We start from the raw sequence: 15,380 nt of genomic DNA, 5'->3' as shown, positions 1-15,380 counted from the left end.
CGTCTGTAAGCAGTATTGAGGTTCAGTCTGCCTGGGAACGACGAGTCTGCGGATGACCTGGGTTGGGTCTCATTCAATGCCAGGATTGTCTGTGACAAGTATTTCAGCCTGGGTTCCTGGAAACAGATTCTGGACTGCACGTGTGTTTCTTGGGGCATGTCCTTGGGAGATCCACCTGGAAGGAAGGAGCAAGGCTGACTGGGCAGAAGGAGACTGACCCACCGTGAGGTTGCAACTGAGGTCCCTACGAGGACCCCTGGAGCTGACGATCCCCTAGGGTTTCCTAGTTGAGAAGGAGCCGTGCCTCTGCAGCCACACATGGGTCAGGCACTGGCCACAGGCTGTCCCTGGCATGGGGTATAACCCAGTGAGGTAACAGCAGTCCCAGCAGCTTGGCCCTGAAGAGGGGCTCTGGAGCACAGAGTAGTCCCCACAACCCACCCCAAAGCTCAGGCTCACACCAGTGTTTCAGTCAGACGCTGGATGTCCCCACAGGACAGGATCTTTGTCCCCAGCATCTAGCACAGGGCCTGGAGGGGCAGCACAAGCCTCAGCCTGCAAATGGAGGAAGAAGAGGAAGTGTGAAGTGGTACCCTGTGCCACATTGTGTGGGCCAGCTGCTCAGCCTCCCCCAGAGGTTCAGAGAGGGCTGGCCACCTGCCTAAGGTCACACAGCTGCTCAGGGCAGAGCCAGGATTGGAACCCAGGACTGGCTGAGTCCAGAGCTTATGGTCTCCCAGCAACATCAGACTGTGAGCTTATTAGAAAGCAAGGGCCGGGGGAAAGGAAAAGAGAGCCGCTCCTCCCAGTTCCCGGAGCAGGGCACTGGAGCGGGGCCCACCAACTCTGGCCGCCTCTGGCCAACCTGCCAGGACCCATGGCCAGGGGAGGGAGTGGCATCTTGCGGGCGGGCAGCCTTTCTTGGGTAATGAGGCCCAGCCGGCGGTTTGCAGGCCTTACCATGTGAATAATTCATTTGCAACCAAGTCTGGGAATTAGAAACCGTTACTGGATGATTTATTTAACAGGGGCTGCTGCTGGGGAGAGGGGAGGAGGATTTTGAACTATAAAAGGGAAGTGCATACCTTGTAGATAGATTCAGAGAGTCCCACAGACCTGGGTTTCAGTCCAGGTCTGCCTTCTACCAGCTGTGTGACCTTGAATAAGTGACTGGACCTCTCTGTGCCTCAGTTTTCTTTGTTGCAAAAAGGGGATAATAATAGAGTTGCTAAAAGGATTGAATGAGGTAGAATTTGGAGAGCACTTAGAATCATGCCTGGTTCATAGTAAGTGCTCAGTGTTTGATGTATGAATACATGAGAGCCTATATAGAATAGGAGCTTAATTGAGCATGTACTTTGTGACAGGCCCAGTTCTTTTTTTTTTTTTTTTTTTGAGACAGAGTCGCTCTGACGCCAAGGCTGGAGTGCAGTGCTGCAATCTCGGCTCACTGCAAACTCTGCCTCCAGGGTTCACGCTATTGCCTCAGCCTTCCGAGTAGCTGGGACTACAGGCACCCGCCACCACGCCTGGCTAATTTTTTGTATTTTTAGTAGAGACCGTGTTAGCCAGGATGATCTCGATCTCCCGACCTTGTGATCCGCCCGCCTCGGGCTCCTAAAGTGCTGGGATTACAGGCGTGAGCCATGGCGCCTGGCCGGCAGGCCCTGTTCTAAGAGCTTAACATGCGTTATCTCATAGCACTCATGTAAATAGGATATTATTATTATTGCATCTATATTAGAGATGAGAAAATAGAAGCTCAAGCTGGAGCTCAGACAGCTAGTCCTGGCAAAGCAGGGATCTGAACCCAGCCAAGACTCCCTGACTCCAGGGCCCATGCAGTTAACCACATTCCCATATCACAGATCTGATGCACAGCCTAGCACAGACCTGGCTCTTATTTTAAGAAAAATGTCCCTGTCCCCGCTAAGCGTTGCCACTTTCATCATGACATTTGATTCTATTAACAAACCCGACAGGTGGTCAGGGAGCATGTGGTCTCTCTCAGCTGAGGAAGCTGAGGCTCAGAGAAGGACGTGAATCGTTCAATGTCCCACAGCCCCAGATGAAAGCCAGGCCTCCCTGAGGCCTCCTAGCAATGATCACAATGTGTCTTATAACAGCTCAACCCCAGGCGTGTCTGCTCACGCCAAGACTGCACTCCTGGAAGGCAGAGGCTGTGTCTTGGTTTTGCCCGATTCACTAAAGGTCCTTATTAAATAGCAGAGGAAGGAAGGAAGAGAGGGAGAGAGGCAGGAAGGGAAGGAGGGAGCAAGGGAGGGAGGTAAGCAGGCTGATATAGCAGGTAAACTGTCTCTTGTCATCTTTATGCTGCTCCTGCCATAGCTCCCCACACACCCCCCCACCCAGTAAAACACACACTGGAACACATGCTCACACGCTCCTGTCCAGGGTGAGGTCAGTGTGGCCCCTGAGCCAGGCTGCCTGGCACGTGGCTGTGAATCGACCCAGGCGCTTCTGAGGGGCCAGGTGTCCTTGGCCTCCCACAGGAGGTGGCACTTTGCCAGACCCTTGCAGAGGGTGGCGGGGTCTCCAGGCCTGTCCCTGGATGTGAGCACAGGGACACGGCAGCTCTGCCCTGTCCACCGGCTGCTGGCGGGCCTCCCGGGCTGTGCGGTGCGCTGGGTACACAGGTGTTTGGGCTTTTATGATTGCATAGGGGTCTGTGTGTCTGTGGATGTGGGACTGGTGTGTTTGTAGATGTGTACTGAGGATATTTTTGAATCTTGTAGGTGTGTTGTGTATCTCTGCACATATTTGCATTTGTGTGGGGGGTGTGCTCTGTGAGGGTTCTGTATCTGGGTATTTCGATTTCGAGTGTTGGGATAGGTGTGTGCATGTGGATGTGAATATGTTTGTGTGTATTTGGGTGCTCTGGGGGGCATTGTGTGGATGTACACACACATCTATCCAGACTAGTGCATGTCTGTGTTAGCCAGTCTGTGTGTGTTTGTAGAATCTTGTATGTATACAGATATTTGCGTATCTGAATTTGGAGAGCATTTCCGGCATGTGGGAGGGTGTGTGTGTGTGTGTGTGTGCGCGCGTGCGCGCGCTACGTGATGCGTGTGTGATGTCGGATGTCTGTGGGGGTGTATGTGTCATATGTGTGGTTTGTAAGGTGTGGAGTGCTGTGTGTATGGTGTGTATGTGGTCTGTGATGTGTAGGGGTTATGATTGTGTGTGCATGCTGTGATGTGTGTGGCATGTGATGAATGTGTGTGGCATGTGATGTGTGTGCTTATGCGATATATATGGTGTGTGATGTGTGGGGGTTGTGTGGTGTGTATAGGTGGTGTGTGATGTGTGGGTATTGTGTGTGATGTATGTGTTGTGATGTATGTGTACACTGTGTGATGTGTGGGGGTTGTGATGTGTGCAGGTGTGTAGTGTATGCTGTGTGTTAGGTGTGTGTGGTGTGATGTGTGTGGGTTGTTTGTAGTGTGTTGAGGTGTGTGTTGGTGTGTGTATGAGGGTGTGTGGTGTGTGTGTTGTGATGTGTGCAGGTGTGTGGTGTGTGATGCACCTGTGTGGGTGTGTTATGTGTGCAGGTGTATATTGTGTGTGATGTGTGTGGGTTGCATATGTGTAGTATGTGTGTTATGTGTATGCTGGTGTGTGTGTGTGATGTGTGTGGAGGGTGTGGTGTGTGTGTGGGTTGTATGTTGTGTAGTGATGTATGTAATGTATGTTGTGTATGATGTGTGTGTTGTGTGATATGTATGGGAGTGTGTGTTGCATATTATGTATGTGTTGGTGTATGAGTGTGTGGTGTGTATGGGTATGTGTATATGATGTGTGTGTTGTGTGATGTGTGTGTGTTGTGTACAGGTGTATGGTGTGTGATGTCTGCAGGTGTGTGTTGTGTGTTATGTGTATGGTGTGTGTGAAGTGTGGGGGTTGTATGTGTTGTGATGTATGTGGATGTGAAATGTGTGTGTTATGTGCAGGTGTGTGTTATGTGTGTTGTGTTTGTGGTGTGTGATGTGTGGGGGTTGTATGTAGTGTGTGTGTTGTGTGATGTGTGGGTATGTGTGTAGTGTATGTTGTATGTGTTGGTGTGTGTATAAGTGTGGGGGTTGTATGTGTGTGGTGTGATGTATGTGGGTGTGTAATGTGTGGGTGTGTGTTGTGATATGTGCAGGTGTGATGTGTGTTGTGTGATGTGTGGGGCTTGTATATGTGTAGTGTGTGTTATGTATGTGTGGTGTGTGATGCATGTGTGGGTGTGATATGTGCAGGTGTGTGTTATGTGTGTTATGTGTGTGTGGTGTGTGATGTGTGGGGTTATATGTGTGTAGTGTGTGTGTTGTGATGTATGTGGGTGGTGTATGTGATGTGCAGGGGTTGCGTGTGTGGTGTGTGGGTGTTGTGATATGTGCAGGTGTGTGTTATACATGTGTGTTTGTGTGGTGTGTGATGTCTGGGGGTTGTATATGTGTAGTGTGTGTTGTGATGTATGTGGGTGTGTGATGCGTGCGTGGGTGTGTGTGATATGTGCAGGTGTGTGTGTTGTGTGTGTGGCGTGTGATGTGTGGGGTTGTATGCATGTAGTGTGTGTGCGTTGTGATGTATGTGTGTGACGTGTGGGGGTGTGGACGGGCATGACGTGTACAGAGAGAGGTCCAAGCATGAAGATCAGGAGTCTTTGTTCCAACTTTGGCATGTGACGTGGGTCAGCCCCTGCCCCTATCAAGCCTCAGTTTCCCTGTCTGGGCAGTGAGCGCCATGTTGTTCAAGGGGGCCTGCATTTCGGGGTGCTCAGCCGCACAGAGAAGGCAGCTTCCAGGGAGCTCTGCCACGTCGCGGGCATGTCTCCTTGCAGGTTGTAAAATCCTTTTGGCAGGATTTGGGCTTGGGCTTGCTCTTTCCATCAGATTTTAATAGGAAAAGGGTTTCCTGTTTCGGTGTCTCCGTTTGTTATTCATTTCTTGTTTTCATAAAATGTTAAAAGACTGTGCCATTTAGACAAGTAGAGATGCCAGTCACTTTCCCTAAAATTGTCATCCTGTCACTCCCTGCTCTGCAGCTGGGGTGATCCTTCCCAAATGCCAAGCTGCCATGACACCGCCCTGCGGAGATTCTTCCCAGGATCCCCTCCTCTCCGGTGGCCGTGGACTCCCAGTGGCCCCCTCCTCTCCAGCTGCCTCCCTGCTCTCTGCACCGCAGCCTTGCCACCCTCTGTCCCCTTCTATCCGTGTCTCTGCCAGCCTCCCCTGCCTCCAGCCTCTGTTCAGGGATATTCCCTTGTCCTGGAATGCTGCTCTCCTGACTCCCATCTCTCCCCTCATTTCCTCTGGCTAACTCCTCTCCATCCTTCCCCCTCTGGATGCTCTGAGGAGGATCAAGTCTGACTGTGAGCTCCCCAAGGACGGGCAATCTGGTTCTCCCTAGTAATCTCAGCACCTACCATGTTGCCCAGCACACAGGAGGTGTTTAATAAACACTTGGTGAGTGAACGAATGCATTATGAATGAACGGATGATGTCCTGTCCAGCTTTAGCTCCAGTGGCCGGAAGACCCGAACCCAGGGTGAGGACTCAGATGGCATCTCCATCAGAAGCAACTGCCTCCAGCTTCAAACTGTCCTGAGCCCTGACCCTGGGCTGACTGAGCCCTGATCCTGGACTCAGACTAAGCCCTGACTTCAGCCCCAGACTGAGTCCTGACCTGAGACATTTAGCTTTGACTCCAGACACAGACCGAGTTTAACCCCTTCCATGAAATCATTGCTGGGGAGAGTTCTGGGCTGGGAGTTAGAGGTCTCAGTTTGAGCCTTAGCTCTGCCACAGTTCTCTGGGTGACCCCAGAAGGTCCTATCCCCCTGGACCTCAGCCTCACAGCAAAATAGGTGCATCTCCAGAAAGTACAGAACACGATTGAAATATGGCAGCCAGTCCGAGCGTGGGGGCCCCTTCCTGTAATCCCAACACTTTGGGAGGCCAAGGTAGGAGGATCACTTGAATCCAGGGGTTTGAGACTGACCTGCACAACATAGCAAGAACCCATCTCTACAAAAATAAAAATGAAAAAATTAGCTGGGCATGGTGGCACACACCTGTAGTCCCAACTGCCTGGGAGGCTGAGTCAGGAGGATCCCTTGAGCCTGGGAAGTTGAACCTGCAGTGAGCCAAGATCATGCCACCGCACTCCAGCTTGGGTGGCAGCAGAGACCCTGTTTCTAAAAAATAAATTTTAAAAAATGTGGCAGCCATTCATGCTCGGGCCCCACCCACGAAGTTGCTGTTAATCCCAACCCCAGAACATTCCTGCGGGGTAAAGGTGTCCCAGGATTCTGGGGCGGGGGGTGGCTCACAGGAATCCCCCCTTACCTTGGTTTTTGTAGGAAGGCTCAGGAAGGGGTTTGGAAGGGCTGCTGTGCTCTTTCCGCTCAAGAGTCCATTCCATCCCACCTGGGGTGCTCTGTCCATGCGACCTTGGGTGAGTCACTCCCCTTCTCCCGTAGGGGCAGGGGGTGGGAACAGGGTTAGAAGGGTCCAGCCTGGCTGTACTTGTCTGCAATTCCTAAAGTCTGCCCCCGCCTGCTCCCGCCTCAAAAAGACCCCTCTCCGCTGCCAATTCGGTGGCTGAAGGAGGAGGTGGCCCAGAGACAGTGAGGCCACTGGACTTGGGCGAGGCTCCGATAGGACCCCCAGGACCTGCATCTGAACGGTGAGCTGGGTTCAATCCCCCTCCCAGAGTGGGTGGAAGCTAAGCTGGTTGGAGAGGGGAGCCTGGGCCTATCCTGGAGCTCCCTCTAGTGTCTGAAAAGGGGCCTGCAGCCTAACCTTCATCCAGGGGAGGACTGGGGGTTGTTTGTCCTGGCCACCCTCCCCACGCTGTTTTGCCAGCCCCCAGTCTCTACCCTCACTCCTGGGGGTTCACCAAGCTGAGATCCTGGGGATACACTAGGGCTATTTCCCTTGTTTCAACCCCAGCGGACACCAAATTCTATTGTTCCTGATGCCCAAATGCCCACTCCTGCTCTCTGTGACTCCACCCAACCCCGTCCTGATTCAAGCTTCGTGGCCTCTCCCTGGGTGATTTCAACGCATGCACTCCTTCAGTGCAGCTTTCACTCTTCCCAGAGGGAACTCTGCCACATGCAAACCTGGCCACGTCGTTCCTCTTCTTTCACTTCTTCTATGGTTCCCCAGTGCCCTCAGGACACAATCCAAATCCTTAGCACCTTACAAAGACTGTGCCATCTGTCCTCTGCCGACCCACCAGCCTCACTTCTAATCATTGCTGTTTTGCATCCTGACCCCGGGTAACAATGACCTGTCTGCAGTTCTTGCAGGTACAGTGCCCTCTCTCACACCTGACCTTGGACCATCCTTGGTTTTCAGCCAGGTATGCCTTCTGCCTCTTCTCCACTTGGAAACTCCTGTTCTTACTCCATGGTGGTACCTCCCCTGGGGAATTGCCCTTTTGCAGCTGGCTTTCTCTTGGGCTTCCCACTGGGCTCTAAGCCAGCCCCTCTCTGCCTTGTCCTTGAGTCTGTTCCTCTAGACATGAGCTCCCCAGTGGTGAGGGCTGAGTGAGTCTCATCTGTGTATTCATCACCCTACCACATGCCTGCCTTAGGATGGGTACGGATGTCTACACTGGTGAGGAGAACAGGGCAGGATCAGTGCTGGGGGCCTTACGGGAAGCCCAGGGGTCTGTCGGAGCCTAGAAGAGGCCCCGACCAAGCCTGGGGATGGGGGGAGGAGCAGAGAAGTCTTCTCTGAGGAGATGATGCCAGAGTTGGAGTCTTCAAGGATCAGTGCAGTGTCAAGAGGCACTCAGTCAGGTGGGGGCAGGGCGGGCATTCCAGGGAGCAGACCCTGGCATCAAAGACTTGTCGGCAAAACCTGGCCACTGGCCCAGGGGTGTGTGTGCATGTGTGTGTGTATGTGTGAGAGAGAGAGAGAGATTTTAGTAGGGGCAGAGGGAGAGACGCTGAACGGTAGAGAGGTGGGCAGAGGAGCTGGGGGCTGAGGATATTGATCTGTGTTTGTGCCAGGGACTGACTGAGTTATGAAGCATTCTGGGCATGAGTCTCAGGAATTTAGACTTGGCCTTCGTGCAACTGGGGGTCACCAGGCAAGAGACACATTTGAGATTTGAAAAAAATCCCTCTGGCAATTGGTGTAGAACCCAGGGGCCTCCTGGGCATCGTTTTGGGCATTTGTGGGGTGCTTTCAGTTATCACGATGACTGGGGGGCACTACTGTGAGTTAGTGGATGGGGCCTGGGATGCCAAACACCCTGTGATGTTGGGAACAGTCCACATCATGAAGGGTTGGCCCATGTGCCATTTGATTTTGCATTTCCCGCCAGGCACGCGTGCAGAGGGAAAACACCTGTCTGTAATTGTCTAAGATTAGAGCATATGTCTGGCTTGCATAGAAACGGAGAGCATCTTTGCGTGGTTTTTAGCGAAGACTGATTTGCCAGAACTACGCCTTCCATGCACATTTTAGGAAGATTGCGCCTTATCTTGTTTGGAGCCTTACCCAGATTCGCCACCATTTTGAAAAACTACATACTTCATGGCAGATCTTCTCATGGGATTTGAGCGGCCAACGGGACCTTCCCCACATTGGTGTGCATCTGTGGCTGTCACCTTCAGTGGAGTTCTGTGTAGGCACACACTTCTCATTGTTTTATTGTGTCTGTTAGCTTAGCGTACTCAACAAGAGCATTTACAATTTGAAATAATGGATCACCTTAAATTACCCTTGTTATGTATTCTTTTTTTTTTTTTTTTTTTTTTTTCGAGACGGAGTCTCACTCTGTCTCCCAGGCTGGAATGCAGTGGCACAATCTCAGCTCACTGCAACCTCTGCCTCCCGGGTTCAAGCGATTCTCCTGCCTCAGCCTCCTGAGTAGCTGGGATTGCAGGTGCCCGCCACCATGCCTGGATAAGTTTTGTATTTTTAGTAGAGACGGGGTTTTGCCATGTTGGCCAGGCTGGTCTTGAACTCCTGACCTCAGGTGATCCACCCACCTCGGCTTCCAAAGTGCTGGGATTACAGGCATGAGACACAGCGCCCAGCCCTTTATGTATTAATTTAACCAACACTCATTTAACTCTTGACATTGCCAGACACTTTTCTAAATGCTTGATGAGTAATTATTTAATCCTCAAGACAAGTTTATGCAGTAAGGTGCAGTTGCTGTTTCTTTTTTTACCAGGGAGCTAACTGAGGCACAGAGAGGTGACTTACCCAAGGCTGGAGTCGGGGAGACCCAACTCGAATCCTGCCAGGCACTGGTGCTGGGCCAACCTCACTTCTCTGTGCCTTGGTTTCCTCATCCGTAGAATGGGGCCAGTGCTGACCTTGCAGTGCTGCTGGGAAGTGGACAAGCTGGGATTTGAATCAGCATCTGTGCACCTCACCACTGGCCTATAGTGTCGGCCTCTGATGTTTCAGTTAGGGCATTGGGTTGGTTTTCTTTTGGAAGTTACAAACATACATATGTTGAGACAAGGTTAAGTGCCACTGGTGGAGAGCCCGTGAGAGCTGGGCTGGGAGGGAGTGGAGGTCTGGTCACTGAAGCTGGGGCATGGACACGCTTGCCCAGGGAGGAATGTGGAGTGAGGAGGGCAGGGGGCTGGAGACAGACCCGGACGGGTCCCAACATTCTGGGAGGAGGAGTGAGGAATGGTTAACAAGGTAGAGAGACCAGGGTAGCAGGGGTTGGGGAGCCCACAGGGACAGAGTTCCAAGAAAGAGGGCATGGGTGACAATGGAGAAGGCCTTAGAGAAACCCAGTGAGGTCAGGGCTGATGGTGGCCCCAGACTTAGACACAGAGGGAGCAGGGGGACCTGGGCCGTGAGAGCCGAAGGGGCCTCAGCTGGAGCTGCAGTCACTCTGACCCCAATACCCAATGCAGGGAAAAGGAGGGGAAGAAACACCCCAACCTCCATCTCCTCTCTCCCTGGCATCTCTGGCCTGTGCCTCCCACTGGCCCACCTTTCCAGGAAGCAGATGGAAGGAAGCCAGCATGACACAGCCCACAGGTGCCAGCAGGGCAAGGGTGGCTCTGGGTGGGGAGTAGGGACAAACAGAACAACCAGTGAGACCCTGAGAAGGGAGATGTGAGACCCTGGGGGATGATCCAGAGCAGGAGTCACCTGGAAGGGTCTGAAGGGGTTCCTTCTGGTGGGCTCCTCAGTGGGGAGGGTCACTATCCTCCCACGACGAGGCTCTGGCAGCAGCCGCCCAGTCCTTGCAATGTTCTCAGGCAGATGCTGTGATGATCCCATTTACAGATGGGAGAACTAAGACGCAGAAAAGGAACAGACCAACAAAAGCTCACCTAAGGGCAGAGAGCAGGAACCGGATTCAAACCCAGGTCGGCCTGATGCCAAAGCTGGGACTCCCAACCACTGAACTTTGCTGTCGCATGTGCCCATCAGCTTGAGAGTGGGTGGGAATCCCGGCCCAGGACAGCATCCCCTCAGCCAGGGAGGTGGCAGCAAGTCATGCTCAGGCTAGTGGAGGGGCAGTTAGTAACCTGCAGTCGGAGGTTCACCAGTGGAAAGGCTGGAGTCGGGCAGACCCAACTCGAATCCTGCCAGGCACTGGTGCTGGGCCGCTCACCTCTCTGTGCCTCGGTTTCCTCATCCATAGAATGGGGCCAATGCTGACTTTGCAGTGCTGCTGGTGGGTGGGGTGGGGTAAACTGAGGTTATGTCGATTCCCTTCCCAGGTGGGGAGGACAGGGGAAGTGGATGCACCTGGGGGACCGTCTCAGAGGAGCTGGCCCACTCTTACTGCCTTCTCCAGATCCGGACCAGGGAGCGGTCAAGATGGTGTGCCCTTGTCTGACCTCCGTCCTGCCTGCTGTCCAGCGACTCCCTGGCTTCCTCCCCGTCACGTGGGACTCCTGTACCCGGTGCTGTCGGGGGAGCCCCCCTCCATACCCTCCAGACCTCACAAGACACTTCCAGGTCTGGCCACAAGGTGGAGTGTGGCGGCTGCAGGACAGTGCTGGGGGCCGGGCTGCAGAGGAGACTGGACCTGCACCGGGTGACCTCCCCGCTCTGTGAAAGTGTGGGAGGTTGTGTCTGTGCATCCAGAGAACCAGAGGGTGGTGGTTGACTTGCCGTGCTCCCCCCAGCCCCCCACTGGGATTGCCTGGGTCTCTGGGGGATCACTGAGAAGCTGGACAAAGAGAGCTGGCACTGTCGCCTTGGCTCACTAACGCCACCATTTTACAGGTGAGGAGACTGAGGCCCAGAGAAGGAAGTCACGTGCTGAGGTCACTGGCTAATCAGTGGCTGAGCTGGGCTCGAACCCAGATCTCTTAAGCTGTGAGGCCTCTGCATTTCCTGTGGCATGGAGAGGGGCTTCTCCCACCTGGGAGAGGGATCCTGTTGTATTGGAGAGGCAGGGGATTAAAGATGGACTGAGAGAGGTTAGTGTCCCAGAAACCAAAGGGCAATCCCTGCCCTGGAGAGAATAGGCCTCAAGGGCAGGGATGGGGCAGGGGCAGTGGATAAGGAGTCTACCCAGGCCTTTTTGGGTTCCCTCCTTTGGTCCCTGGGGACCCAGGGCTGTGGCACTTGCCCCGGGCTAGAGGGTCGGCCAGGGCCTGTGTGGTGCCCACTGCTCCCTCCCCTGCACTGCAGGGGACCCTTGCCCATCCCTCTAGCTCGTCTGGACCTCCCTCAATGGCTCCTGCTGTCTTTCCAGCCTGTGTCCTCCCGTGTCAGGGACACATCCCAGAGCCCAGGGCCTGCGTGGGCTGTATCCACGGTTACGGAATAGGGACAAACAGGCATGTATTGGCAGGGGCCGGTGGCTCATTTTAGGAAAGTCCCTTCAGCAAGAGGATTCTCTCCCCACTGGGGCTGAGGGCAGTAGAAGAAAGGAATGTTGTTCTATGTTGTAGTGTCTCTGAGATGACCTGGCTTCCTGAACCAGGTCCCCCTGAAGAGCTCCTCCTGTCCACCCCAACAAGAGGCCAGCTGGAGAGCAAGCAAACATCGAGTGCAGCAGGAGACTATAAGGTTAGACAACAAGAAGGACTTCCTGGCAGGGGAGAGCAATGCTTGCTTGGTTAGAGCTGCCGTTCAGTAGAATGGGCTGCTTTGGATTGCAGTGAGGTCGCTGGAGTTGCAAACAGCAGAGCCAGAGATCAAGGTCAAGTGGAAGAAAGCTGGGAAAGGTTCAGTTTGGCTGGTGAAGGGTGGAGAGGGTAAAGGGAGGCAGGGGCCACCGTGGTGCAGGGGTGAGGTGCCCTGCAGGGAGCTGATCCTGAGGCCGATGGTGGGAGGAGCTGTGTGTGGCAGGGTGGGATGGGGTGGGGACAGCAGGAGACACTGAGAAGGTGGCATGGCCAGGAGCTAGAGGCTGACCGAGTGTGGGGAGTGGGGAGGGGGAGGTGGGAGTGGGGAGGGGTGTTGGGCTGCCCGATGGGAGGTGCCTTGGCTCCGTTGGGAGCACTGGGGAGCAGCAGGTGGGGGGACGAGCTGGGTGGGAGGGGCCGCAGCTTCCCAGCAGAGACAGGGTCTGGGAGGCGACTGGACTTGAAGGCCTGGGCTTGGGAGAGAGGCCCGGGCTGGAGAAGTGGGGAGGGGGGATCCAGGAGAGGGGATAACTAAGGACTTGGGAGTAGCTGGCATCACCTGGTGAGACGAGAGTCCTGAACAGCCCCCTCTCCAAGGACAGAAATTTCTCCAAGGAGGCTGACCTGAGAGGTGGGAGGAGAGTGGGGCAGAGGGTCAGGAGGGAGAAACCAGTGGGTGCCAAGACCAGGTCGGCCCCACAGGCTGGGGGGCTTGAGGACTTGGGGCTGATGTCTAGGGATGTCCACGAGGTGGAGCAGCCCAGGAGGCCTGGGTGGGAGGAGGAGGCGGTGGCGGGGAGGGGAGGGAGGGGCTGGGCCTCTGTCCACAGCATTAGTGCTGGTTGGAGGGACGAGGGGGGTGCGGAGCCAGCCAGGCCGCCCTCCCGTTCCCACAGCAGCCGAGCAGAGCGGGCTGCCATGGCGCTGGCCAGGCCTGGGACCCGGGACCCCCAGGCCCTGGCCTCTGTCCTGCTGCTGCTGCTCTGGGCCCCTGCCCTTTCCCTCCTGGCTGGTGAGTTGGGGCCCATGTCTGGGGGGGCCTGGGAGAGGGTCTGTCCCCCAAGACAGATACCCCAAGCCTTGGCTGCTGGGGTGGTGGGTGGGCTGGTCCACATGGGTGCAGGCCTAAGCTGTGGGGTGCACAGGAGTGCGCGGCTGTGGCCCCCAGACTCTGTGGGGCTCCACGGAGGTGAGTGTGTTCTGAGGCTCGGGGCTGTTTCATGTTGAGGGGGGTTGTAAGTTTCGGGGTTGGGGGATCGGGGGCTGGGCATGATTTGAGGGAGCTGATGCGGGTGAGGGATGGGGTGCGTGTTTTGGGAGGTGCTGTGTTGTATCCCGTAAAGGGCTGGGGTTTGGGGCTGGGGGACTTCTGGGTTTCTAGGGGCTGAGTTTGGGGAGTTGCAGGTGGCATAAGCCTCACCCCAGAGCCTGTTCTGTGTCGCGTGCTGGGTTGTGGGGCACAGGTTGTGGGTGTGTTAGAGTTGGGAGGTGGATGAGCTGTCTGGGGTGAGCCGTGAGTTGTGTCTGAGGAGTTGGGTGTGGTGAGCTGTGTCCTAGCACACGCTGTGGGGTGTAGGTTGTCCAGGGTTGAACTAGGTCTTTGCTCTCAACATGAGGGGTGTGGGATGTGCACAGCCGACCCCAACTCAGGGGACTGAGTGGAGAAGCGTGAGGGAGACTCAGGGAGCTGGGTGCCTGCCCGCACCCCTCCATTTGTGCGGTAGCCCTGCCTGTGCTGGGGGCTGCTGGGGATGCTCCGGGTCCCTGTGGGGTGGCTGGGGATTTGGGAACGTGTGTGTCCCCTGCTGCCCCCTCCCCAGCATTCCAAGGCCAATCTGAAAGGGCTCCCTGAAGCCAGACCGCGTTTGCCAAGCCCTTTTTGCTTTTGTCCAAGCTCTCGGAGCCTGGAATTCCTCCTGGGGGGTCCAAGGGAACGCTTGGTGTTAGTTACTATAGTTACAGGGGCCGGGCCTGGGAAGTCCCCTGCCCCCACCACCACAGGCTGGGGAGGGAGCCAAGGAGGGCCTGGGCTCTCCTGAGGCTGGGGGAGCCCTCCCTGCCCCAGAGCTCCACAGGCTGTAGGGTGTGGGGGCCATGTGTCTCCCAGTCCCACCTGGGGACCCTCATGTTTCCCGCATTCACAAAGCTTTCATTTCCTATCCTCTCTATGGGGCCCTAGGGAGGATGAGGACCCCATTTTGCAGTGAAGGAAACCAAGGCTCAGAGAGGGACGGGGACGTATGAGCTGGGCTCTGCTGGCAGGCGACTTGGGCTCCGTAGAGGGGCGGGGCATGGTGGCAGGGGGGGGGCGGGGTGGCTGCCCCTCTCTGTTCTCTGCATACAAAGCACATGAGATCCCGGTCTGTGGATCGGTGCTCTGTCCCCTGCCCTGTGATGCTCACACACCCACACTCCGCACACCCGTGTGGCACGCCCAAGGGCACACAGCACCACAGGGACAGGTGCCACAGACACATGTGGATCTACCAGCACATGCACCTACCTACACACATGGCATGTGCCTGCACACCAATGTGCACACCCCAACATGCATGTGTGGACATGTGTGCATTCACACTCAGTGTTCACTCACGGGGGACCTGGAGGCACAGAGTGGATGGAGGCTGTGGGGGATCTGGACACTGGTGTGTACACTCACCCCATCAGGCCTGCTGGGGTGCCCAGGGGCAGCCTTTCCTCTGCCATTTCTGTGCTGGGAGCGCCATCCCTGGGGATCCCTAAAAGTTGGTGGGGGACACTGCAGGCATGACCATTTCTGCATGCTAGTACCCTAGACTGCCTGCCGGGAGGGGAGGGACTGGGGATTTTGTCACTTGAAAACCAATTTCCATCCTGGAGGGGATGGGGGCTTCTGGAGGCCACGGGCCCCTGGCTTTTCTCCCCACCCCTGCCAGGCCCTGAGCTGGGCCCCTCCATCCTGGGCCCAATTTGCCACAAAGGCCCGGCTGGTTGCCATGGAGAGGACCAAGCATCTTGGAGTACAATGGGGCACGTTGGGCTCTCATATCCACCCTCCCTTCCCCAAACACCCAGGGAGCCCAGCAGACAAAGGGGCAGTGAGTCCAGGCCCCAAGTCTGGCCCCTCCTCCAGCCAGAAGGGGGTGGGGGCCTGCAGGACAGAAGCAGAGATGGAGCAGAAAGCCACACACATTCAACCCAATGTCAGGATCCTTTGGACAGTGGGTGTCTGCCTCAAGTAAAGAATTGTTAATGAGTAAGATCAGCCACTCTATGGCAGGCACTGTGCTATTATTAACGAGGTCTAATT

The 15,380-nt window shown here is 55.4% G+C and overlaps 1 protein-coding gene across 7 annotated transcripts in view; it reads left to right on the top strand.

Moving 5' to 3' along the window:
* CRB2 (crumbs cell polarity complex component 2) overlaps positions 1 to 15,380 on the top strand; it is a 37,131-nt gene that overhangs the window by 1,399 nt on the left and 20,352 nt on the right. For 2 of the 7 annotated variants that reach the window (XM_034929015.4, XM_055117630.1), the window contains exon 1: positions 12,946 to 13,103. The exons of 3 other annotated variants lie outside the window; for them this stretch is intronic. In XM_034929015.4, the coding sequence (XP_034784906.2) occupies positions 13,010 to 13,103 (94 nt within the window). In that variant the 5' untranslated portion in view covers positions 12,946 to 13,009. Of the gene's footprint in view, positions 1 to 11,857; positions 12,033 to 12,945; positions 13,104 to 15,380 lie in introns of those variants that run through there. 2 more of the 7 variants (XM_055117628.3, XM_055117629.3) reach the window with 2 other exon arrangements.

Source organism: Pan paniscus, chromosome 11 (assembly GCF_029289425.2).
Source record: "Pan paniscus chromosome 11, NHGRI_mPanPan1-v2.0_pri, whole genome shotgun sequence".
NCBI lineage: Eukaryota > Metazoa > Chordata > Mammalia > Primates > Hominidae > Pan > Pan paniscus.
Note: the sequence above shows the minus strand (reverse complement) of the source record. Positions and strands in the feature narration are given on the sequence as shown.